General features: G+C 49.5%; 1 protein-coding gene across 2 annotated transcripts; it reads right to left on the bottom strand.

Moving 5' to 3' along the window:
- Positions 1 to 8819: 8819 nt before the first annotated feature.
- On the bottom strand, positions 8820 to 13394 carry AQP7 (aquaporin 7). 2 transcript variants are annotated; one of them, XM_064290899.1, is made up of 5 exons: positions 11384 to 11498; positions 10177 to 10314; positions 9846 to 9964; positions 9451 to 9668; positions 8820 to 9120 (listed from the first exon to the last, which is right to left on the bottom strand). In XM_064290899.1, the coding sequence occupies exons 1-5, from the start codon at positions 11481 to 11483 to the stop codon at positions 8820 to 8822; spliced, it is 876 nt and encodes a 291-aa protein (XP_064146969.1). In that variant the 5' UTR covers positions 11484 to 11498. The 2 variants fall into 2 exon arrangements, with proteins under 2 accessions (XP_064146969.1, XP_023401098.1); XM_023545330.2 differs by having other exon boundaries at positions 8899 to 9061; positions 11384 to 13394.
- Positions 13395 to 25993: the final 12599 nt, after the last annotated feature.

The raw sequence follows: 25993 nt of genomic DNA, 5'->3' as shown, positions 1-25993 counted from the left end.
TCCACTGAGCAGTGGCTTTGGACCAGATTTTACATGAGCTTGGACTCAAGGGAAAGAAACCCCCACCCTCCCCACCCAGACGTGGAGGGAGCCTGTCCGAGAATCAAGTGGTAACCCCCACTCCCTCCAGCCCCACACTCTTGTCCAGCAGGAGTCCCTTTATGGGGCCAGAGCTTTCCAGAGACCAAGTTCTTATCTCTGGAATTCCTTCTGGCTTGTCTGGCAGGGCTGGCCCCTCTCAGCAGTGGTGCCAACCTGGCGTGCAGTTGGGGGCTGTGTGCAGGACCAGAGATGAAAGCAGGCTCCTCTGGTCATGGGGTCTGTGAAGCAGCTCTGGATTTTGTCCTGAACAGGGCCTGGGTAGGCCAGAGGACAGACCAGGGGAGGGGAGGAAGGAATGTCAGCGTTGTGGGGAGGTGTAAAGTCTCCATCAGTGAGCCCTGTACATTTAGGAAGGTTGTAAGCTTGGGAGAGTCCTTGCTATAAGGCGCCAGCCTTCTCACTTTGTGCCTAACAGCCTGGAGGCCTTGTTCTCTGAGGAGAATCTGCCAGTATACCTCCTCCCCTGAAATGAGAAAGGGACCACCAAGCCAGGCCAGAGCTCCTTCACCTTCACCTTGCTTGTTAGACCCCTAAAGTGCTGCCTACCCAAACCCCACAGGACCTCAGCACAAATGCCCCATACCATCTTCTGTGACCTTTTAGACCTAGAAGGGACGGTTCCCTGTGCTCACACAAGCAGTGTGTGCCAGGCTAAGATCCGAATCCATGCTTAGATTTCCCAGCCTAGAGCCACTCTACACCAGGAGGGTGCCGAATCCTCAGGAGAAAGTGAGCTATATTTCTCTCTGGCGTTCCCAAACAGAACTCAGTCAGGAGTCCTTTCCACTGGGCTGCCCTCAGCCACAGGCTCCATGAGGTCTCCCTTCTTGATACACAGTTTCTGGTATTCTGGGGGACCTGGTGGTGCTGAGAACCCCAGCTGCACAGCAGGGATGCCTGGATTCACTGCCTTAATGAACCTTGGGCAGTTTGCTTACAGTCTGGGCATCGGTTTTCCCATGTCAGGTGGGCTAATAGTTCCTGCCTGTAAGCCACCCAAGGTGGGCGGTGAGGGTAGAGAGGTCGGGAGTTTTCCAGCGTCCCATGGCATATAAGCACAGTCGAACACCTACACCCTGTCCCAGGACTGAGTCTCTCAAGCGAGTGGCTCTTTGGGGGAAGGGACACAGCAGTTGTGAAGCTGCTCTGCCAAGGGGCCTGGGCTTTTCATCGTCCCTCCCCCTCACACCGAAGCTGTCCCCCACCCCAAACCTGACACAAGAGTGAGGCAGTCACCCTAAGCCACACTTCGCCAAGAACCCTTTCTGATAGTGGATAACAGCTATTGAGCACTTTCTGTGCGCCAGGCACTATGCTCATCTCTTCTGCTGAATGCCCCCATGAAGCATGTATTCTTATCATCCCCGTTACTGATGGGAAAACAGGAGGTTGGAGAAATTAGGTCACTCTGAACAGCTGGATATCTGAAATTCCTGTTAGGTCTGAATCCGAAAGCTGTGTCCTCCCTGCAACACCAGCAGAGCAAGGCCAGCTCCTACAGCTCGTCCTGAAGTCCCCAAGGCAGGGTGGCCCCGCGGTCAGGACAACTGGGAAGAAAGCTTTTATTCCGTCCCAGTGTGGAAAAGGCCAGCAGCCTCTGAGAAGATGAGAGTTTTTCCTACAACCATCACTAGGGGCGGGCATGGATCACTAAACCGGGAACCGCGTGTGTGTGTGTGTGTGTGTGTGTGTGTGTAACAGAGGAGTGCGTGATAAAATCTGACTCATTTTTTAAAAGGATCATTCTTGCCGCTGCATTTAGACTAGACTGTAGGGCTGAGTTAGAGGCAAGAGGAGAGACAGGAAACCTCAGGGGACCTTTTGCTATAATCCAAGAGAGATGACAGTGACTTGAACCAGAGTGACAGTGGTGGGGCTGTGAGAAGTGGCTGGAGACTGGACACATTTTGTGGATAAAAACACCTAGAGTATGTCAGCTGGGGTGTGGGGCATGAGAGAAGAGAGGAGTCAGGTGACTTCAGAGTGACTGTCCTGAGCAGCTGGAAGGTTGGCTTTGCCATTACTGAGATAGGAACGTGAGTGGGTGGAGCAGGCTTGGGGGAGGAAAATCTGTCCAGTGGGCAGTTTTACATCAAAGTCTGAAGTCTGGAGAGAGGACTGGGCTGGGGAACTCAATTTTGGGAGCTGTTGGCATATAATGCTGTTTGAACCCTGCTGAGATCTTGTAGGGAAAGTGAAGAGGACAGGGCAGGACTCAGAGGTATCCCTCCCCTCTAGCCACACCTAGCTGCTTGTGGGTCACCCCTCTCTGCCTTTGCTCCTGCTGTTCTCTCTAGCTGGAACACCCACAGCTCATAGCCCCAGGGCACACAAGTCGAGCCTGGTGCATGTGTGAGGCCCTGGGAGCTGGACAAGCACTGGGCTGGGGGTCGGGAGGAAGGAGGGAATTTTTCCAGCGGAGCTCTGGAGGGCATCCCAGAAAAGGCAGCCCACTCCTAGGTCAAAGGCCGCTGCAGGAGCCACAGGGTCAGGTGGGCCCAGCATGTGCCCCCTCCCCACACTGGGCCTCCCTCAGGAGTTCATTTTCTAACATCTCCTGACCTGAGGCCAGAGGCCACGGTGGGTAGGGGAGCCAGGGAGTGGACAGGAACACATTCCTGCTGGCCCTGGCAGGGCAGTTCCAGGGGTCTGTTGCAACCCCCCATCTGAGGATTCCTCCTTATCAGCCAACAAGGGTTTAGTTGAGCCCCTGGAGGACTCAAAGGCTCAGCCCAAGATTTATGGCTACATCTGTGTGCCGAGCGGTATCTGGATCTCAGCTGTGTGTCTTCCCCCTCAGCCGCCGCCTGACCCAGCCTTTGAGCCTCCAGGCCCTACTCACTCAGACCCTCTGATGGGCCCAGAGCTCACTTTCCAGAACCCCCTGCACAAACTGTCTGCTCCCCGTTCCCTCCCCCAGCCCCTGAGCGTAGAGACAAGGGGAGCCATGAAGTCGTACAAACTCCACCTTGCCTTGCTTCATCAGGGAGGAATGCTAATGGTAATAATTAAGCCTGAAGCATCACAGCTCCTCTGAGCCTCCTTATCCCCATTTTACAGATGAGGAAACTGAGGCCCAGAGGAGTTAAACAACCTGACCAAAGCTTAATGATGGGCATTTGAATGTTTGTTTTATTATTATTTTAACTGTACCTATATGTTATATCAAGGAGTCCCTGGGTGCAAACAGTTCAGCACTCAACTGTTAAACAAAAAGTTGGTGGTCTGAACCCACCCAGAGGTACCTCAGAAGAAAGGCCTGGCAATCTTCTGAAAGATCACAGCCTTGAAGACCCTATGGAGTGTAGCTCTACACGTATGGGGTTGCCATGAGTTGGAATTGACTTGACAGCAAATATGTTATATATACCACCTGTCTGTCAATTCGTCACACTGTGGTGTCTTGCGTATTGCTACGATGCTGAAAGCTATGCCACCAGTATTTCACATACCAGCAGTGTCACCCATGGTGCACAGGTTTCAACAGAGCTTCCAGACTGAGATATACTAGGAAGAAAGACCTGGCAATATATTTCTGAAAATTAAAACCAAAAAAAAAAATTAGCCAATGAAAACCCTATGGATCACAACAGAATATTATCCAATATAGTGCTGGAAGATAAACCTAGGTTGGAAGACACTCAAAATACACACTGGCCACAACAATGGACTCAGGTATACCAACGATTGTGAAGATGGTGCAGGACCAGGCAATGTTTTGTTCTATGGTACATAGGGTCACCATGAGTTGGAGCCAACTCAATGGCAGCTAATGACCACATCAATAATATGTTATATACATTCCTGTTCACAGAAGATAATTCACAATATAAAAACCAAGCAGAAACCAGCCAAGGTCACATCCTTGGGTGCTGGGTTAATGCACAGGCTTTGAAAGCTCTCTACCCCTTACTGAGTGACTTGATCTCCCTAGGTCTCAGTTTTCTCATATGTAAATGGGTATGACAATGTGAAGATCACATGAGAGGATGCATAGCGATGACAGCAAACATTTTTATTCCCCATGTGCCAGCCATAGCTCGTCGTGTCATCACAGCAGCCCTATGAGATGGGTGCTATTACCACCCCATCTTGAGTAGGGTCACACAGCAAGAGTGGCAGAGCAGGCATTAGGAACCTGTGTTTGTGCTCTAAAGTGCCACAGTATGAGCCCTGCCATGGGCAGGAGGCTGGGGCCGTGCTTGCTCTAAGATGAGTGCAGAGGTGGGTGCAGGGCGAACGCCGGGCTGCGCAGCTGTGAGTGGTCACAGCCATGTCACACAAGGCAGCAGCACCAAGGCCCGGCCCAGGATGGCTGCTCCCGCTTCTTCCTGGGCCAGGACTCTATGAGGGAGGAGACGGTGGGACCAGACCAGAGTGCTGCCTGTGGGTGCCCATCCCATGGAGGCCCTGAGAGTGAGTGAGAGAGCAGGTTGGACCAAACCCAGTGACTAAACCTGGGATCACCAGGCTGAGGATGAAACCTTCCCTGCAAAACCCTGGAGGGACCTGGCCTGAGGTTGGAGGTGCTTCCTGCCCCTTCCCCATCTCCTAGGACAGGGAGTCATGACTTGGGGCTATGAAGCATGGGAAGAAGTAAGAACTGGAGGTCTTCGGAGACATCAGTGGATCCAAGCTGTCTGTACAGATGGGGAAACCGAGGCCCACACAGGGAAGGGGTCCTGTCAGGGTCACACAGCCTGGGAGAAGAGCCAGGGTTCCCACAGCTCTCTCCACAACCTGGCCCCCAGAGCTGCACAGATGTGCCTTCTAGGTCCAGCCAGGGAGTGGGGCATGGGTGTGGCTGTCGGGTGGTATGTGTGCCTGTGTGTGTGAGACAACAGAGCCAAGAGTAGGCCCCTGGCCCTGGCTTCAGTCCATTCCACTCCCCAACCCCCCACCTCCCCCCACACACGCACGCACGCATGCATGCACACAAACACGTCTCTGACCTCATCTTTTGTGTGCGTGTGTGTGTGCTTTAACTGAAAGTTTACAGCTCAAGTTGGTTTCTCATACAAAAATTTATACACACATTGTTATATGATCCTAGTCGCTCTCTCTATAATATGACAACACACTCCTCCTTTCCACCCTGGATTTCCCACGTCCATTCAACCAGCTCCTGTCCCTTTCTGCCTTCTCATCCTGCCTCCAGACAGGAGCTGCCCATTTAGTCTCGTGTATCTACCTGAACTAAGAAGCACACTCTATGATATCATTTTATGTCTTACAGTCCAGTCTAATCTTTGTCTGAAGAGTTGGGTTTGGGAATGGTTTTAGTTCTGGGTTAACAGAGAGTCCAGGGGTCATGTTTTCTGGGGTTCCTCCAGTCTCAGTCAGACCATTAAGTCTGGTCTTTTTTACTAGCATTTGAGTTCTGCGCCCCATCTGACTTCGTCTTTTTCACTCTCCCCTCCTTCCTTCTGTTCCAGCACAGTAGCCCTCCATGCTTCCCCCTGGGGTCTTCGTGCTAGCTGTCCCCTCAGCCTAGCATGCTCTTCCCTCAGGTGTCCGCACAGCTCAGCCCCTCACCTCCTTCAGGGCTTTACTCAGTGTCACCTTCTCATCCCCTTTTCCTGCCTTACCCCCTTGGCGTGTATCACTAACACACTATATATTTTTAAGTGCACAGCATATTGGCTCCTTCATGACTGTATCCTTGGCACTAGAACACTGGCATGTTGCAGGCTTTCAACCAACATCTGCCAAGAGAATGAAAGGCCAGGCTCTATGACTAGGGTAAAATAAGGGCTCCTCTAAATCTGGCACTGGGTCAGAACCCTGCAGGGCATTGTGGGCAACTGGCCTCGAGCAGGACTGTGGCCAAGGAGTGGCCAGTCAGGGGTTCTGGACAGAGCCACTGGCTGCCCTACTTCCAAGTCACTTTCCCAGAACATGAGGATGCCAGAGGCTGAAGCGGTCACAGAGGCCAGACGAGGGTGGGAACCAGAACGTGGGCCTGTCCAGACCTCACCCACTGTGATCTCACTGGGCTTCCAATCTACCACCTTCCCCGCCCTGCGCCTTCTCATGCAATAGCTATGTCTCCTTTTTAAAATATGATACATACAAAGAACTATACATCACATTTATATGTTATTAAGCATAATCATCTAACAAACCCATAAACTCACCCCCAACCCCAGAATTTGAAAATAATCAATAGCTTGCACCTACCCCATGCTCCACCCTCTCCCATCCCTCATCTCTATCTCCCTGGAAGAATCATCCCTTTTTTTCACAGACATATGTATGCCCAAATAATATATAACTTTTTGCTTGACTTTCAACTGTAAAACCAGTGTTATAGTGTATGCAATCTTCTGGAACTTGCTTTTTATGCCTCCAGAATTTTTCCATGTTTTGGCAGGTAGCTGTTGTCCTTTAGCTTTCACAGTTGTCTAATGTTCCATTGCGTGCGACAATGTATGCATCAGTCCCCCTATTGGGTGACAGCTGTGTTGTTTCCAGCCCCTCCCGCCACCCCCTGGCTGCTCTCCTCAGCCAAACTTCTTGAGATGACCTCTCCACACCTCACTCACACAGAGCCTCTGTTTTCAGCTCTTTTCTGTGCACCAGATCATAGAAAAGTTGTAATAACTAGTGTTTATTGAGCACTTACTCTGTGCCAGGCACTATTCTTAGTAATTTACATGTTTTATCTCATTTAACATTCACAGCAACACAAGGGGGTAGGTAATATTATTTCCATTTTGCAATTGAGGAAAGCAAGGCCCAGACAGTTTGAGTAACTTGCCCAAGATCACACAGCAAATCAGTGGCAGAGAGGATTTAAACTGAGACTGGGTGCCTCTGGAGCCCTGGTGGCATAATAGTTAAGAGCTCAGCTGCTAACCAAAAGGTCAGCTGTTTGAATCCACTAACCGCACCTTGGAAATCCGATGTGGGCACTTCTACTCTGTCCTATTGGGTCTCTGTAGGGTTTCTATGAGTTGTAATCCACTCGATGGCAACAGGTTTTCTTTTTGGTTTGTGTGTCTCTAGAGTTCATGCTCTTTCACCACAATGCTCTAACCATCCTGCCCCTCAGTGCCCATTAGACAGCCCAGCCCAAGTCCCACAGGCAACTCAAACTCAACACATTGACAGTATCAATTTTCATCAACTCTCTCTCCAGACCAGTTCCTCCCTGTGCCCTGCTGTCAGTGGGAACATCCCCACTGCAGAACCTGGGAGTCATTCCTGCTTCCTCCCTCTCCCTCAGACACTCCCACATCCAATTCGAGCCCAACTCCTGCCAGTGTGACCTCCTAGGCATTTATGAGTCCCTTCTCCTCTCCACCGCACCGGCACTGACTTGTTCAGTGTGTCGCTGCTCTTCCTGGGTGATCACTCTGACTGTGACTGAAGACGCCAGTCTCCCTCTTTCTAGCATTCTGCACATGTAGCTCATGGGGGCCTTTCTAAGTCTCTTCTCGCCAAGTTCACCACCTCTAGAAGGAAGTCTACGCTCCTCTGCCCCTGTCACCTCCAACTGTAAAGTGTTGCTCCTAGCCCTAGGAAGGACACTCCCACCCCCAACTGCTCTGTCTCCTCTTCTAGGAAGCCATTGCTGGCCTCAGTCCCTAGGCTGATCCCTGAGCCCCCTCCAAGTCTCACAGCCTCCACGTTTAGCTCCTTCCTCACAGTTACCTAACAACCCCCATTAGAGTGGGCTCCATGTGGGCAGAGACCCAGTGCCCAGGCAGGGCCTGCATACGGTAGGTAGGTGCTCAAGCATTGTTGGAAGAATAAATGCATGAGTGATGACAAGAAGCCTGGGCGATGCTCTTTCTGAGTCCTGGAAAGAGGGATGGTTCCCGCCTGAGCCTGGGGTCAGAGGATCCTGACTACTCCACTCCCACCCAACACCTGCTCCTGCTTCCCTGGAGCCTCACACAGCTTTGTCCTGTCTCTGACCCTTTGGGAAGGATTTCCCTGTCTGCATCTTCTTCCCATTCCAACTCTGAAATGCCTCCTTAATGTGAGAGAGCTCAGACACCAGGAAGAAAGGAGTCCAGCCCCCTTCCTGCCTTCTACATCAGGCATTCTAAAGGGGGCATTTTCAACCTCAAGGGAGCAAAAATTGATTTGGGGGGGAGGGGGAAATGTGAAAAAACCTTACCCTTTTAAAGTATAAAGCACAGATACACATACAGAAGCTAAGTACATACACAGCATATACATGGTATTAAAATACCATGTAATTAGGGGGAAAAAATCTAAAAAGCTCCTGAGGGGGCAATAATGAAAACAAGGCAGAGAAACTCTGATCTACCCACTTAGGCCTTGCCACTCAGAGGACTGGCCAGACTGGAGGAGGGAAGAACTGGGGGAGAGTCTAGAATCCTATCCAAGGGCAGCTCAAGCTATCCCCAAAGCTGGGCCCCCACCACCTAGCTCTGATCCTTCCCCCAAGCACCCCTCTCCCTACCCCAGGCCTGAAAGTCATCCATTAGGTCTTGGGCATCCTTTCATCTTCCTTTCCTGCCGAAACCACAAGTCTACTCTTCCCCATTCTGTCCCCAGCAGGAGCCCCAGCTCTCAGGACTTGTTGTAGCCCCCTCAGCCCTTGGGCTAAGGCATAAGCCTGGAGTTTCTGGAAGAATCCAGGAGTGAAGCCCAACCACAGGAGGCCCCCAGGAAGCAGGGGTGGCTCTGTGGACAAGGCTTTCTTTATTGGGGTGAGGGTATGGTCACAAATGATATTCTACTTAGAAGTGCTCTATGGAGATGGCCGAGTCACTTAAGGGTGAGACAGGCTGGGCTGCGAGTCCACTCTTGTGAGAGATCTTAGAGGACACAGAGACGGGAGTGAGGGGAGAGGCCTTGGATGCATGAGACCTGGTCTTTGGCAACACGGATATTCTGTGTTCTTCATACATCTTGGGCTCCATCGGAGTCTTTGGTTCCCGTGGGGTGTTGGAGCCAAGGAAGAGCAGGTAGATGATGCCACCTATGTAGGCACCCAGGGGCGGTGCCACCACTGGTACCCACCACCAGTTCCCCCTGGCTCTGTAGGCAAGAGACAGCACCTGTATCCACCTCAGGCTGCGACAGGGCAAGCATTTATCCCCATCCTAGCCCCAGATTTGCCCCTGAGCCTGGGGCTCCGGCCAGCCTCAGCCTGTTTCAGGGCCAGGGGCTGGTCTGCAGCAGGGCTGATGGAGCAGGATACCCCTCAGTGCCAGTCTGGGGGGAAGGAGGGACCCACTCGTGCCTCCCCAGGCCACCAGGGAGTTCCGCGGGAAGGCTGTCCTTTGCCACTCCCCACATCACCCCCGCCCCTCCACCTGCAGTGAGCCCAAGTAAGCAGGCAGGAATGGGGTTGGCATGGGGCAATACCTGAAGACTTCACTCCCCCAGCCAGCAATAAAGGTGAAAAAGCGGGGAGGCAGGTCCCGGGATGGGTTGATGGCATATCCTGTGTTCATGCCTAGGGACACCCCAATGATGACAACCAGGATGCCAATCACCAGGGCCTGTGTCCCTTCCATTGCTGGGTTGTTCTGCTTGTCCATGATGGCAAAGAGACACAGCTGGAGCAATCCTGTCAACAATACCTGGGGAGCAGACACCGTGGCAGCCCAAGGCCACAGCAGTGCCCCAGATCAAAGCCCACTGGCAGACATGACCTGGTGCCTTCCCAAGCAGAGTTCCTTTCCTCTCTAGAGTAAGGAGGTACCTGCGGGCCCCTTTCTGAGGGGTGTGGGGAGGGGCACCTGCCCTGGACCACTGACCTCATTGAGGAAGCCCCACCACAACGTCATGTGACTGGGAGGGTAGGTGGCAAAAATGCCAGCAGTGGCTGTGGGACCGGTCACTGTCAGATGTCCACCTGAGAAGTGGTTGATGGATGCTGTGGAGATACAGATTGAGATGTAAACCTGCCACCAGATAAGCCCCACTAGGGCCCCAGAAATAAGGCTGTAGGATCAACAGTCGGAGGACACCTCGAAGGCTTTTTTCACTCAGACATTTTCACAGGCCAGGACACGGAGGTCTGGTCTGCCCATACTTCAGAGGTGGAGGCCGAAGCCAGAGGCACACAGCCCCAGGCAGGACACTCACTGTAGAAGAGGCCATATATGGTGGCAGCGGCCAGGAAGGAGCCCAGGAACTGACCCAGTACGTAGACAGGAAACTTCTTCCAGGACATGCGGCCTAAAGCACAACTGGCGAAGGTCACAGCTGAGTTCATGTGGGCCCCTGGGAAGAGGGGGCAAATGTGTGGGGGAGTGAGAGCAGAAACAAATCAGAAACAACAGTAATAATAATGGCTGCCATTTATCAAGGACACACTCTCTGCCCAAGAGGCAGGTACCACCACCTCTGTTTTGTTAGCAGGAAAGTGAGGAACCTGAAAAACGAAAACCAAACCCATTGCTTTTGAGTGAATTCCGACTCATAGCAACCCTATAGGGCAGAGTAGAACTGCCCCATAGAGTTTCCAAGGAGCGCCAGGTGGATTCAAACTGCGGACCTCTTGGTTAGCAGCTGTAGCACTTAACCACTACACCACCAGGGTTTCCAAGTGAGGAACAGAGAAGTTAAATAACTTGTGTAAGATGACCCAGCAAGTAAAAATGTGGGTTGAATTTTGACCAAAGATTCTATAGAAGAGTCCTGATCAAAGGGGGGAAAATGTAGAACAGAATTTCAAATTTTCATGGAACCCAGACTTTCTGGAGCTGTGGAGGCTGAATGAACCCCCCAAACTATTGCCCTGAGATAATCTTTAAACCTTAAGCCAAAAATATTCCCTGAAGTCTTCTTTAAACCAAGCAATAGTTCAGCTTAATTAGTAAAGAATGTCTTCCTTGAGCATTGCGCTTTTTTAAGAATTATCTATATGGGATCAAATTGACAATAGCAAATCAAAAGATTAGGCAGAAAAGTTAGGGGGCAGTGAGTCTATGTTAATGGAGGTGAAACAATTCAGAAAAGGAGGGTGAGAATGGTTGCTCAACTTGAGGAATGTAATCAATGTCACTGAATTGTTCATGTAGAAATTGTTGAATTAGTGTATGTTCTGCTCTGCACATTCTCAACAACAACAAAATAATAAAATAAGAAGGTGGGTCGAGGGGGCTCAGTGAAGAGTTTTGAGCCAGGGATGGTCAGAGGCAAGGAGTTCAGAAGAGTTCTCTTCTCTCTGGGTGGCTGGTGAGGGAGAAGCACGGATTGAGTCAGGGAAGGGGATGGCTAGACGTGGGCAGGAAGAGCCCACAGGGGATACCTGCCCTTGCCCAGTCAGGCGAGGCTGGGACACACTCACCAGAGATGCCCCCTGACACGTGCACTCCCATGGTGACTCCGAAGCCAAACCCCAAGTTGACACCGAGGTAGCTCCCAAGTTTATTCTCTCCTAGAACCATATGAGCCACGGAGCCAAGGCCAAACACCTGTGAGGGAAGGCCTCTGAGAGGGCTGCCTGCACAGGAGCCCCTAACTCAGGGGAGGGCTCAGAGCTCACTTCTGGCTCCTCTCCTCCACACCGTGGGCCTCCCCACCTTCACCCCTGAAGACCCTCTGCCATGCCGCCTTCCTCCCCAGGTTTCCCTCCTCATGACCTCTTGTCCCTTGCCACTATTGACGCCTGTCAGACCTGAACCAGTGAGAGCTGGGCAGTCAGAGGTGGGGCGGTATAGATCTTACAGAACAGGAACCTCAACCCCAAGTCTACCTGAAGGCCAGGGAAGAAGGCAGGGTTGTGAGGGGGTGTGGCTGATGTGGAGTGCACCTCTCAGGGCATCTCACACTTCCGACTAGCCGGAGGGAAGTTTCTTCAAGGGGATTCCAAATCTCATGCCTGGACTCTCCTGGGACACGTGCGTGCATGCCTGCATGTGCACACACACACCCCCAACTCTGGAAGCCTGTGGGGTTCTATTTGTTTTGCCCTCAGCTCCATTGCCCTCAGGCATCATTTCAGAGCGTTTTGCTCTCTCCCATCCCTAATTGCTTTATCTTCTCAGTTGACAGCCCTTCAACCAATCCTTCTCAGGAAGAATAGAGGCCTGAAGGTAGATCCTCACTCAAACTCTAGCTGCCACTAAAAACACTCACCTGCATCTACACCTACCTTCCACTTCAGCTCTGGTTCCTGTGCCCCAGCCCTTCCCTTTACAGAGACTTCCCTCTCACCTGTATCTTCCACCCTTTCCCTTGAATGGCTGCCACAGACTCGGGTCTCTTCCTACCTAAAAGTAAATCTCTCTGCCTCAACCTGGCCTCCCTCTCCAGCTGTGAACTCCTGATGCTTCCCCCAACCCCATTTCAGTCAAGCTCAGGAAAGAACCCACTGGGTGGATCCTTTGCCACTCCCGTTACACTCCCTCCTCAATCAGACTTCTGCCTCCATATGTCGTGGTCTTCCTTGACTTTGCTGACTTCAACACTGTTGACCATTCTGCCTCTGGAAAATCTTCCTTCTTGGCCTCCATGTCACCTTTGCTGATTTTCTTCTTACCTCACTAACCTCTCCTTCTCTCAAATTCCTTCCCCCACATTCTTCTTCCTCCATCTACCTCACGAACATGGATGATCCCAGGGCTCCAATGCTGGCCCCCTTCACATCTCACTTCATTCTTCCTGAGTCTCCTTACCAGTCTATGGTTTCAGCTATGACCCATGCATTAAATTTTCCAAAATCTCCACCTGGGAGCCAGATCCCTATTTCCAAATACCCACTGGAATTTTCCCAGGTGTTCTACAGGCATCCCTCGGAAAATCTGCTACCTATCCCAGTTGGCCAAGCCAGGTGTCGACCTGGATGTCATAAATGAGAACTTCCTCTCCCTCTCCCCAACACTCAATCACTCAGCCAGCTCTGCTTACAGTCTCCCCCTCTCTTACTCCTCCTTACAGTCAAAGGGACCTCTCTAACAGAAATCTGATCATGTCTGCACTCTATTCATTCATTGACTCATCTCCATTTCTAGCACAAAGTCCAAACTCAGTAGGCCATTGCTGAAGACCCTTCACAATTTGATCCCTTCTGCCTCTATGTCTCATATCTGCCCCAGTGTTCTCTATGTCCAGCAATAATATTACTACTATAAAATGATAGCCATTTCTTGAGTACTTACTATGGGCCAGGCACTGTTAAAGTAAGCAACATCTATTACCTCCTTTAACACACAATTATATGATTAAGTACTGTTATTCTCCCCTTTTGACAAATGGGCAACCTGAGGCTTAGAAAAGTTGAGTGGCTTGTCCAAGGTCACACAGCCCATACGTGGTGAGCCAGGATTCGTATCAGACTGCCTCAAACCAAATAACCATACTGCTCCATGCATGCCTTGCTTTCTCATGCCTTGTTTTTCATATGCTGTTCCCTCTGCCTGGAATATCTGCCCTAGATCCTGGAAAACTGATACTCTGCTTTAAAGCCAAGCTCAAATGGCACCTCCTTTGAAAAGTCCATGTGTCTTGGACATGTTGTTTTTGAGGAATCTCTAGGTAGAGATGTTCAGGCTGTTGGAAATTAGGGTCTGGACCTGTGTCATCCAATATGGTGGCCACTAGCCACATGTGGTTATTAAGCACTTAAAACGCAAATCCAAATTTGCTATATGTATGAAATATACACCAGATTTCAAAGACTTACTAGGAAAATGAAAATTGAAATTATAATATCTTGGATATATGGGTTAAATAAAATATATTATTGAAATTATTTTCACCTGTTTCTTTTCACCTTTTGAATGTGGAGACTAGAATATTTTAAATTTCATATATGGCTCATATTATATTTCCTTTGGGCAGGACTGGTCTAGAGTCTCTGAAAGAGGAAAGTGGAAAACTGTGGTCATGAAGGCTGTAGTTGAAGCCTTTGGAATGGTTGAAGGCCCCTGGGAGACAGTGCAGGAGGAAGCTGAAGCCGAGCCTAGAGCCACACATCAACACTCAGACACCTCTCCTGGAGCAGGTGTTACGTGGAAGAAGAACAAACAGTGAATGTTCCATTGACGCTAGTGAGAAGCAGAGTTTTCCAAAGGCTGGTGTCGTCCACACTGACATAGGCAGCCTCAGGGTGAAGTACATTAAGACCTGGAAAGCATCCCTTTGGATTTGGCTGCCCAATGGTCATCTGTAACTGTGGTGAGCACTTTATCTTCAGGCCATAGGGGCAGAAACCAGGTCCTGGAGATTGAGAGGTGGTGAGGAAGAGTTGAGGATAGCAGAGAGACCCAGTATAGGCCCCTCTTTGAGAACTTTGAGAACTTGCTTGAAAAGAGAGGCAAAGCAAGTGATATTGATGATGGGGCTCAAAGGGTGAAGGGGAGAGATGTTTCACTTTGAGTTGTGTTATTTTAAGTGGGAGAGACTTGAGTATATTTACAGGTTGAGAGAGGAAGCAGCTGACGGTAAAGGAGACAGAGAAGGCTATTCATGGAGCAGACTAGCTTAGAAAGCAGGTGAAGTGGGATCTGGGCTCAGATGTGGAGGGGTCCGTAAAGGAGAGGGGACATTCACTCCAGCCAAGGGGGAGATGTGTGGACTTCCAGGCCAGTAGGTCTGCTGGTGAGAGGGACAGGAGAGTGAGGAGCAGGGCACAGGAAGCCTGCCTGATTATTCCCCCGGTCAAGTAGGAGATCAAGCCATTTGCTGATGAAAAGATGGGTGGAAGTGCAGACAGAGGGGCTTTGAGGAAGTCTGAGAAAATGTGAAATAGCCCAGATTGGGGTAGGGAGAGGCAGTTGAGCAGGGTCCACCGGTCCCTCAGAACCTCCAGGACAGGTGCAGAGGAACCCAAAGGTAGGTCAGCCTAGAGTCCAGGTTGAGGATACTGGCAGGCTTTGGGCAGGGGTGGGTGGGAGTGGGACACGAGTCCAGAACGTGTTGACAGGCTGGAGAAGCAAGGAGGTGCAGCGCTCAGAGCAGGCACGGAGAGTCTGAAGACCGACAGTCCCCCACATCCAAATAGGAGCTTGAAACCATTTGTTGAAAATAGTAAATGAATGCATGAATGGACCCTGCATGATCCCTCGGGTGAGGGCTGCCAACTGTCAACCATGCAACACACACGTTTTGTTTAAATAACTTGGTTTTGAAGACCGGAAATTTCAGCTTCTCTTGAAGAATCCGAAGTTCAGGCAATGCTGGTTTGCATTCTGCCCTCACGGCAACAGTCAGGTCTTACTCAGGCCAGCACTCTGCAGTTAGCCACAGTCCCCACCACTTTGAGGTGCTCATGCCTGGCCGTTGAAGCATGTGATCTTGCAACCCCTGCCCTATGGCTCACGTCTACAACTGGTTTTCCAGGGCCCTGAGAATTGGAGCTCCCTGGTCAGTGAATGTGGTCCAGCTCATCAAGTCCCTCCCATACCAGGAGGCCAGTCTCAAGGACAACACCCCTGGAGGAATCTGTGCAGAATTGAATGGCTCACTTCCCTTATCCAGGCCTCAATAAATGAGGCCCAAGGTCGCACTAGCTTTCCTGGCAAAACATTCACCCTGGTGACTCACTGAGTTTCCTAACAACTGAAAAGCCCCCATGCCTTGGCACAGAGCTGACAGCTAAAAATAATAACAACAAAGTCCTATACTGGCTTAAGTCTCACAAAGATCTTTTACAAGCATTGCTTCCCTTCAATCCTCACAGTAAATCTGAGTAGCAAATGTTTTTGCTCCCACTCTACAGATGGAAAAACTGAGGCCCAGAGTGGAGTCTTGAACTACTCAAGGCCTGAAAGTGAAGGCCATGCTCCAGCTGGGGGAGAGCTGATCAGCCAGAGCGTGAGAAAGCCTGCCATATCTAAGCCAAGGGACAGAGCAGAGAGATGAAGGGTCAAGACTGAAACCAGACTGAACAGGATTTAAATCTTGACTTAAAGTGTGACCTTGGGCAAGTGACTGAGTTTCGTGGAGCTTCAGTATCCTTATCTGTGAAATGGGGATAATAATGGTACCTACCTCACAGGGCTGTTATGAGGATTTGAGGAGATGCTACATGTAAGGTGCTTAGCATCATAGTGCCTGGTATGCAGGCAGAACTCAAAGATAATCTGTAAAAGGAAGAGAAAGGTGGGCATGGGCAGGCATCAATGCGTGTGGGCAGTGCCTGCTTTCCTGAGGACTCTCCCAGGAGGCACCCTCCTACCTCTGCAGTTCCAAGGTTTAACAGCCCTCATGAGATGTTTCTGGAATGTCTTGTCATAAATGAATTACTTTGTCTTGGATTAAGGAGGGACTAGATCCAGCAGCTGCGTGGGATCAAAGCTCAGGAGCCAAGGCAGAAGAGCTGGAATAAGGGAGGGAGAGAGAGTGGAGTGCAGGGAGCGGAGAGCCACTCAGAGTACTTGTCATAACAGCAAGGGACCTACACATGTGAACAGGGTACAGGCCACTTGACCTTCCTCCCACAAGTCTGACAGCTTGATATTAGTGCCCATGTTTATCACCAAAGATGCTAACATTCTGAACAGTTAATATCCTAGTGGAAGATCAAGCAGCTAGGAGATAGCAGAGTTGGGATTCAAACCCATGAAGGCCTGATTCAACACACTCAATCACTAAGAAGACAGGCTCTGAGTCAGAGAGAGGCCTGCCAAGGTCAGCTGGTGCCTCAGTGGCAGGGTGGGGATAAGAAACCCAGGTGTCTAAAGTCCAGCCCTGATCTCTGTGGGCCTCTCTATCTCCTGCAGGGTGGCTCTGTGCACATACACTCACTCACACACACACATACACACTGCCTCTCTCATCCCCAATTTCTCTGGCCTTCCCAGAGGCTTCCCCTTCTTTCCTTGGGCCTGGGCTCTACATGAAGTATAGCAAGTATGACTACGGCTCCTGTTGAGGGCAGAAGCTCAATGGGAGGGGCAGAGCTGAAGCAGGTGGAGAGAGAAGGATATTCCAGAAACCTCACATCTCACTTACAGTCTGGTTTCTATCCCCATCATCCACTAAAAGAGTCCTTGCCAAGGTCACCAGTGACTTCCATGTTGCCAAATCTGAGGGATCCTTGTCAGTGCTCACCTTATTTGGCCTCTCCATAGCTTCCCATACTGCAGACCACACCCTCCATGTGGAAATGCCACTCCCCCACCTCTGTGACACCATCTCTTCTATTTCTCCTCCAACCTCTCTCATCACTCCTTCTCAGACTCCTTTGTGAGCTCCTCTTCATTCTTCAGAGTTCTGTTACTCAGGATTCTGTCCTCAACCTCTTTCTATTCTGTTTCTATACACTCTGGACAATTTTTCCAACCAACATCCATATTTGGATAAGCTTCAACCTTTTACTTCTAGCCCAACCCACTCTCTTGAGTTTCAGACCCCTGTATCTATAAAAGGAAGAACCATCTTCTGGATTTCTCCACTGAAACCTCACCTGATCACATCCAAACTTATCTCAACCTGTGTTGGACTTCAAGCTCCAAAGGATGTCCTCATCAGGTCATACCCCACGTCTGTTGCTTGCAAAGTCTCCCTGATTCCATCTCCTACAACTCTTTCAAACATGTGCTTTCTTCTCCTTGCCCTAGACCAGTCACCACCCTCACTCTAACCTAGATCATTGCATCAGCCTTTTAACTGGTCCCCCAGGTATGCCTTTCCTTCTTAGACTTCACAATGCACCCAGAATTACCTTTTTTAATCCAAATCTGATGACATCACTCCCTTGCTTGATAGCCTTCAATGTCTCCCCATTGTTCTCAGAGTTAATTCTCAAAGCCTGGCATTCAAGTTTCTCTTTAGCCTCTTTATCCTTGGTTTCCCTTCTCTCCACTTCCAGCCATGCTCCCTGTCTTCCCCAGCCCCAGCCTGTGGCTTCATTCTGCCCCCACATATCATGAGCCTTTCCTCCCTGCAAAAGACTTGGTTTAAAAAAAAGGCCTCTCTCATTACTTTCCTGTGTTTCAGCCACCCTCAGCTCAAAGGCAGGGGAATGGATAATGTGATCCATGGGAGTCAGCATGGGGTGGCGGGGGGGAGGGATTCATGGGCTGCCTTTACTGAGCCTCACCAGCCTGGGGTCCTGGACTTCATGCCCCTGCCCCCTCAACCCTGTCCTCCCACCCACTCACCATCATGACATACGTGCTCATCAATTCGCCCAAGAACTCCCGCACCATCTTCCTCTGCATTTTCGCCTGTATCCTCATTATCATGGTTGATGAGACCATCCTGCAGTTGTGGATAGGCCTGAAGCAGCAGCTTGAGCCCATTGCCAGAATGGGGTTCAAGTCTGCTTGCTGCCCATCGGCCTTTCAACTCATGGTTGAGTTAATGGGTAACCCAGCAGCCTTTCCGCACACACTTCCTCTTGCCCAGGGCAGCAGGGACAAAAGGGATCAGAGACACCTGAGAGCCACAGGGACATGAAAAAGGACTGGGAGTAGATGGCCAAGCCAGGCCCCTCCTTCCTTCTGGCCTGGACTGGACCAATAGAGGGGGCACACCAACAAGGACACTTTGCAGAGGCAGGCGGTTGGGGTAAGTATAAGCTGTGATGCCAAGGAGACTCAGGGGCAGAAGCAGGGTGGGACAGAGCAAGCAGGAAAGTGGTGCTTAGTTTTCTATCAGCCTGCCTATCTGTGGGAGCCAGAGCTTGGGGTCACAGGCAAGATAGCAGACACAGCCTGACAACAGTGAGGCGTTCTTCAAACAGCTTGGGGTATGGCCGAGTCTGCTCCTGGAGTGTGTGGGCTCAGCAAACAACACTGAGGCTACCAGTGGCCAGCACTCTCAACACAAACAGGTGTTTGTGAATGAATGAGAAGAGACAGAAGGAAGAAGGACCTGGGTCTGCCCTACTCCCCAGTGTATCCTCAGTGCCCAGCATATTGCCAAGTACATAGTAGGTATGCAATAAATATTTGTTGAATTAATGAAGACTGGGAGATTCATCTGCCTACCTCTCCACTGAATCCCTAGACTTCCTATAATACCTGGCACATGGCAGATGCTTGATAAATATTTGTTTGAGAAATACTTCCTTGGATGAATAGATGAACAGATGAAAAAATGAGTTACAGGCTCCATTGACTGGGGAGTAGATAAGTACGGGGCTGGAATTTGGGGAAGGAGATGGTTCTGGAGGCTAAAGGGAAAGAACAGTAGAGCAGATAACTTTAAGTGGGGCCTTAATGCTTGTTCAGACTGGCATCGCCCTCCATATTGTCTGAATGCCTCGAAGCTGACACCAGCCCCTCAGCTACCTCATTCCCACAAAACAAAAAAAAAAAAACAGGCTTCCTAAATTCGCCTGGCCTCACAGGGCATAAGCAGAGGGAGCTGGAGAAGCCAACCAGCCATGGAATAAAACACCCTCCACTTTCCCTTACACCCTGTGTTCATATCTCACTAACCCCAGTCCTTGCTCTGGTCCTTACCCCAGGAAAACAAATCCAGGCCTGAGCATCTCGAGGGGGGTGTAGAGTTACCTGGACAACCACCAGCCCCAATTCAACTCCAGCTCCCATGCAGCATTGTATAGAGGTCCCCTTGACCCTGTGACCAGCCTCCTCAGTCCTGGAGAAAAGTCTATGAGAGCCTGATGAGAGCAGGGACCCAAGAACAGACCCAGGGAGGTACCAGAGGCATTGATGACCCCAGGCTCTAGCTAGAGCACTTGGATGACCAGCATGGGGCATAGGGGAGAAGCTGCAGGTTTGGGCAGGAGGATAAAGTGTCCTTTTTGGGCTGTGTTGAGCTTGAGGAACCTGCTAGGCACCTAGGTGGGGATGACTAGTAAAGAGGCACCTGGCAATGTGGTCTTACTTAGAGACACACATTTGGAGGCCACCAAATCACAGACGGTCATTTGAGCCATGGACATGAATGAGAGGGTGTAGAATGAGATGAGTGCATCCAAGAAAACTAACCTACAAACCAAGAAACTAACAGCCAACCATACAATTACCTAAATAACCTGCCATCCAAGGAACTAAACAACTAACACCTCACCAACTGACCCTTCGACTAACTAATCTACCAATCTAGTAACTTGATCAACCAACTAGCTGACTCTTCTATGGAGCCCTGCTGGCGCAGTGGTTAAGAGCTCAGCTGCTAAAAAAAAGTCGGCAGTTCAAAATACACTAGCTCCTCCTTGGAAACCCTATGGGGCAGTTCTACTCTGTCCTATAGAGTCGCTGAGTAGGAATCGACTTGACAGCAAGAGGTGACTCATTTAATTATATTTAATTACCTAACTCATTGAATTATCTAATCAACCAACCAACCATAAACTACTAACCAACTAGCTTAGAGTCACTTAACAACTTGCCAACCAACATTTACCCACTCAACAAACATTTGTTGAGCATCTACTCATGAGCCAGGCACCAGGGACACAGAGCAAAACTCCTGTCTCCACCCTTGGGTTGCTCTGTCTAGCGGGACAGACAGGTAATGGTAACATCCTCAGAGGAGAGAAGCCAGGCTGTGGGGGCTCAGATGAGGGGAGAAAGAAGAGAGTTTTGAAGAATGAGCAGATGAAATCTAGAAAAAGCAGTTGCTGCAATAAACGGTTTCAGTGAGAATGCTATGGGGGGAAATACAGCAAGGAAAAGGGGAATTGGGTGTGCAGGGGGTGGGGGTTCGATTTTAAGTAGGGCAGTCAGGGAAGGCCTCATTGAGAAGGTGGCATTTGAGCAAAGACGCGAAGGAGGTGAGGGAGTGAGCCAGGTGGATAACTGCAGAAAGAGCGTTTCAGGCGGAGGGAACAGCTGCTGCAGAACTCTGAGCATGTTTGAAGAAAGCAAAGGGGGTCAGTGTGGGGGAAGAGGAAGTAAGATCAGAGAGGTAATGGGACTAGATAGCTAGGGTGTTGGCTATTGCAAGGACTTTGACTTTTGTTTCACCCCAAAGAGTACTGAGCCTGAGAGAATGAGAGGTGGTGAGTTCAGTTCAATTAAATACCACCAACACAGGGGAAATTGGAACCAACTGTCCCACTTCTTGACCCTCACCCAGGTCTCCCTTGGCCCCAGGACCCAGCCTGTGTTTGGTTATGCTATGGGGACATGAGAGACAGGCTTGGGGCCCCTGGGCTGAGGGGCTGGGGTATGGAGGAAAGGAGTGGGTGTGCTTACCAATTGTCCTTGTCTGCTTGAGCCATGTTATGTCATTTAGGTTTCATATACTGTCTGTGGAGCCAAAGAGGGGTCCTAGGGCCAGGGTGCACAGAAGTTGGCCTCATATTCCCATCAGATCCCAACCCCCCGCCCCCCAACTCAAAGGAGAACCACAAGGACAGCTCCTGCCAGTGCCACCCTCTCAACCAAGCCAAGCCAGCAGGGAGGTAGGAGGAGGAATGGGTGTGCCTCAGCCAATCAGAAGAGGCCCTGGAGTCCCACCCCCTCTACCCATGCTAGTTTCAGGAACCCTGGCACCTGGACGAGGCCTTTTAGGGGTACTCCTGACCTTTCCAAGTGTCAACCCAGCTTTGGAGAGTGGAGACGCCCACAGCCTCCTCTTAGTGGCTCCACCCTCACATATTTGGGTATTATTGCCTTTAGTCTAACCTCGAGCTCTCTTGCTTCTAACTTAAACTGAGACTTCCTAGGGGTTCTTCCTTGAGTACACATGCATGTATACAGGCATGCACATGCACACACACAGACGCAACACACACACACACACACACACGGAAGTCCTAAAGACCCATTTAGTCCATAACTCCACCTCAGACCAAAGTCCACCAGCCCACCCTTCCTGAGAATCCCCCCTTGTACTATCACTTTCATTTCAAACTGACAGCACATAGGTAGTCCATCTCCCTCCTCATGCTGTATGTCCTTCTTATTCTCTAGTCCAGTTCCCTCTAGCTGCTGCACAAGTTTCCCTCCCTAACCCTGATGGCAGAGACACTCTATGCCCAGCCTAGCCCCTCGGGAGAGAACTTCAGAGGAGGAACGCTGGCAAGCCAGCAGCTCACCCATCTCTCTGACCTGCATCCCTTTTCAGTCCTCTCCTCATTCCACCCCCATGCTCTACCGACAGCCCAGCCCAACATATCCTCCCAGTCTCTGCTCCATCTCTCGTCCTCACAACAGCCAATTGACAGGTAAGGAAACTGAAGCCCAGAGAGAGGCTGTGACGTGCCCACGTCACACAGCAACTCAAGACTGAACCTAAACAGAAATCCAGGCCTCCAACTCTCAGCTGGGGTCCTTCCCCAGACAATCCCACAGTCACCTCCTCACTGCATGGGTCCAGGGAGTGGCCAGTCCCGGGGAGGCCATCCTGTCCCAGTCCAACCCAGAGCCCCACTCACTGCGCAGAAGAGCCTTACGCTTCTTAGCCTCTGCCTTGGGTGTCTCAGTTAAATCAGGTCTTGACCTTGTTTCTCTGTAACTGTCCCGGGCTCAGGTTATACCCAGATGTCCCTGTGTCCCCAGCCTAAAGCCTACCTCCCAACTCTTCCTGAGGGCCCGAGTGTTGTTCCTCCTTCTCTAGGGGAGAGGTCAGCAGGGCAGGGATTTGGCCAGTGCCACTTGAATCAAGTCCAGACACACTGCCCAAAATAGCATCCTTCCTCCCGCCAGCAGGAGCCTTGGAGACTGAGTTCTGAGGCCCAGTTCTGAGGCAGCCCTTGTGAGGTCAGAGGTAGCACTCCGAGAGGGTGCTCAGAGCCTCAGGGTTCCAGGAGAGCTGGTCCTCCAAGCCAGGTGTCTGGCCATATCGGGAGCCTGAGCTGAGGAAGCCCCTCCAGGACTCCAGACCTGGGAGAGGCTCTAGATGTGCCTAAACCTCCAGCTGTGGGAAGATCTGTGCAGAATAGGGACTGGAAGTGGAAAGTTCTAGAGATCAATAGCCAGGTGGTGGGGGGCAGGGAGAGAGGAGATCCTGCATCAGTTCTCAGAGAGCCTTGAGTCTAAGGGAGGAGACCTGGGCCTGGCCCTCAGGGAACCCCAATGTGGAGGGGAAGAGGGAGACCCACTCCTGTTTTTAGAGAGCCCTCATTCTAAGGGAGAAAAGGGAGACACAGACCCTGTCCTAAGCTGCCTCTCCAGTCTGAGGCAGGGGAAGAGACAAAGGGCATACTTTCAAAGAAACCCCTCCTCTGAGAGGGAGGTGAATACCCAGGCCTAGTCCTGGACAGGTTCCGCATAAGCACAATTAAGTGTTCTGGAATTCCCATTCTTTGCAATGTTATCCATAATTTGTTACGATCCACACAGTCGAATGCCTTTGCATAGTCAATAAAACACAAGTAAACATCTTCTGGTATTCTCTGCTTTCAGCCAAGAGCCATTTGACATCAGCAATTATCCCTCTTTCCACATCCTCTTCTGAATCCGGCTTGAACTTCTGGCAGTTCCCTGCTGATGTACTGCTGAAAACGATTTTTTTTTTCTAATTGTTCTTTAGATGAAGGTGTACAGAGCAAATTATTTTCTCATTAAACAATTAATATACATATTATATTCTGACATAGGTTGCCAACCCCACAACAGTGTCAACACTCTCCTCTTCTTGACCTTAAGTTCCCTATTATCAGCTTTCCTTTCCCCTCCTGCCTTCTTGTCCTTGCCCCTGGGCTGGCGTGCCCATTTAGTCTCCTTTTGTTTGATGGGCCTGTCTAATCTTTGGTTGAAGAGTGAGCCTCAGGAGTGACTTCAGTACTGAGTTAAAAGTATACCCAGGGGCTATACTCTCGGGGTTTCCCCAGTCTGTCAGACCAGTAAGTCTGGTCTTTTTTTTTTTTTTTTTTGTCAGTTAGGATTTTGTTCTACATTTTTCTCCAGCTCTGTCTGGGACCCTCTATTGCGATCACTGTCAGGGCAGTAGGTGGTGGTAGCCAGGCATCATCTAGTTGTGCTGGACTCAGTCTGGTGGAGGCTGTGGTAGTTGTGGTCCATTAGTCCTTTGTGTCTTTGGTTTTCTTCATTCTCCCTTGCTCCAGATGGGGTAAGACCAGTGGAGTATATTATTCCCCTCACAAGATTTTAAGACCCCAAACTCTACTCACCAAAGTAGAATGTAGAACATTTTCTATATAAACTATGTTATGGCAGTTAAGCTAGATGTTTCCAGAGACAATGGTACCCAGCCCTCAGCCCAGTAATTCAGTCCCTCAGGGAGTTTGGATGAGTCTATGACAGCTTCCATGACTTGCCTTGGTCAAGTAGTGCTGGCTTGCCCAGTATTGTGTACTGTCTTACCCTTCACCAAAGTTACCACTTGTGTTATCTATTTAGTGTTTTTCCCTACCTACTCCTCCCCTCCCTCATAACCATCTAAGATGGTTCTGTTTGTTGTAAACTTTTTCATCAGTTTTTATAATAGTGGTCTCCTACAATATTTGTCCTTTTGTGACTGACTTGTTTTACTCAGCATAATGCCCTCCAGATTCATCCATGTTGTAAAATGTTTAGTAGATTTGTCATTGTTCTTTATCGTTGCATAGTATTCCATTGTGTGTATGTACCATAGTATGTTTATCCATTCATCTGTTGATGGGCACTTAGGTTGTTTCCATCTTTTAGCTATTGTGAATACTGCTGCAATGAATGTGGGTGTACATATGTCTCTTTGTGTGACAGCTCTTATTTCTCTAGCATATATTCCTAGGAGTGGCATTGCTGGATCATATGATATTTCTATTTCTGGTTTTTTAAGGAAGCGCCATAACTTTTTCCAAAATGTTGTACCATTTTGCACTCCCACCAGCAGCACATAAGCGTTCCAATCTCCCCGCAGCCTCTCCAACATTTGTTAGTTTCTGTTTTTTTGATTCATGCCAGTAACGTCAGGGTGAGGTGATATCTCATTGTGGTTTTGATTTGCATTTCTCTAATGGCTAGTGATCACGAGCATTTCCTCATGTGTCTGTTAGCCACCTGAATGTCTTCTTTGGTAAAGTGTCTATTCATATCCTTTGCCCATTTTTTAAATTGGATTATTTGTCTTTCTGCTGTAAAGTGTTGAATTTTGCTGTAGATTTTAGAGATTGGACTTTTGTCAGATTTGTCATAGCCAAAAACTTTTTCCTAGTCTGTAGGTTCTCTTTTTACACTTTTGGTGAAATCTTTTGATGGGCATAAGTGTTTAACTTTTAGAAGATCCCTGTTATCTAGCTTACCTTCTGGAAAATTTTAATTATCTTTAATTATCTTATGAAAAATATTTACTTGTGTTTTATTGACTCCCCAAAGGCATTTGACTGTGTGGATCATAACAAATTATGGATAGCTTTACAAAGAATGGAAATTCCAGAACACTTAATTGTGGTCATGTGGAATCTGTACATAGATCAAGAGGCATTGTTCGAACAGAAAAAGGAAATACTGTGTGGTTTAAAATCCGAAAATGTGTACATCAGGGATGTATCCTTTTACCATATTTATTCAATCTATGTGCTGAGCAAATAATGTGAGAAGCTGGACTGTATGAAGAAGAACTTGGCATTAGGATTGAAGGAAGACACACTAACAACCTTCAATATGCAGATAACAAATCTTGCCTGCTGAAAGTGAAGAGGACAAAGTACTTACTGATGAAGATGAAATTATGGATTACAACTCCACATAAAAACACTAAAATCCTCACAACTGGACCAATAAGCAACATCATATAAACGGAGAAAAAAATGAAGTTGTCAAGGATTTCATTTTGCTTGGATCCACAATCAATATCCAGGAAGCAGCAGTCAAGAAATCAAACGACATATTGTGTTGGGGATATCTGCTACAAAAGACCTCTTTACAGTGTTCAAAATCAAAGATATCACTTTGATAACTAAGGTGTGCCTGGCCCAAGCCATGGTATTTTCTATCACCTCATATGCACGTGAAAGCTGAACAATGAATAAGGAAGACCTAAGAAAAAATGACACACTTGAATTGTGATGTTGGCAAAGAATCTTGAATATACCATGGACTGTCAGAAGAACAAACAAGTCTGTCTTGGAAGAAGTACAGCCAAA

Source organism: Loxodonta africana, chromosome 9 (genome assembly GCF_030014295.1).
Source record: "Loxodonta africana isolate mLoxAfr1 chromosome 9, mLoxAfr1.hap2, whole genome shotgun sequence".
NCBI classification, from domain to species: Eukaryota; Metazoa; Chordata; class Mammalia; order Proboscidea; family Elephantidae; genus Loxodonta; species Loxodonta africana.
The sequence above is the reverse complement of the archived record's forward strand: the minus strand, read 5'-3'. Positions and strand labels throughout refer to the sequence as shown.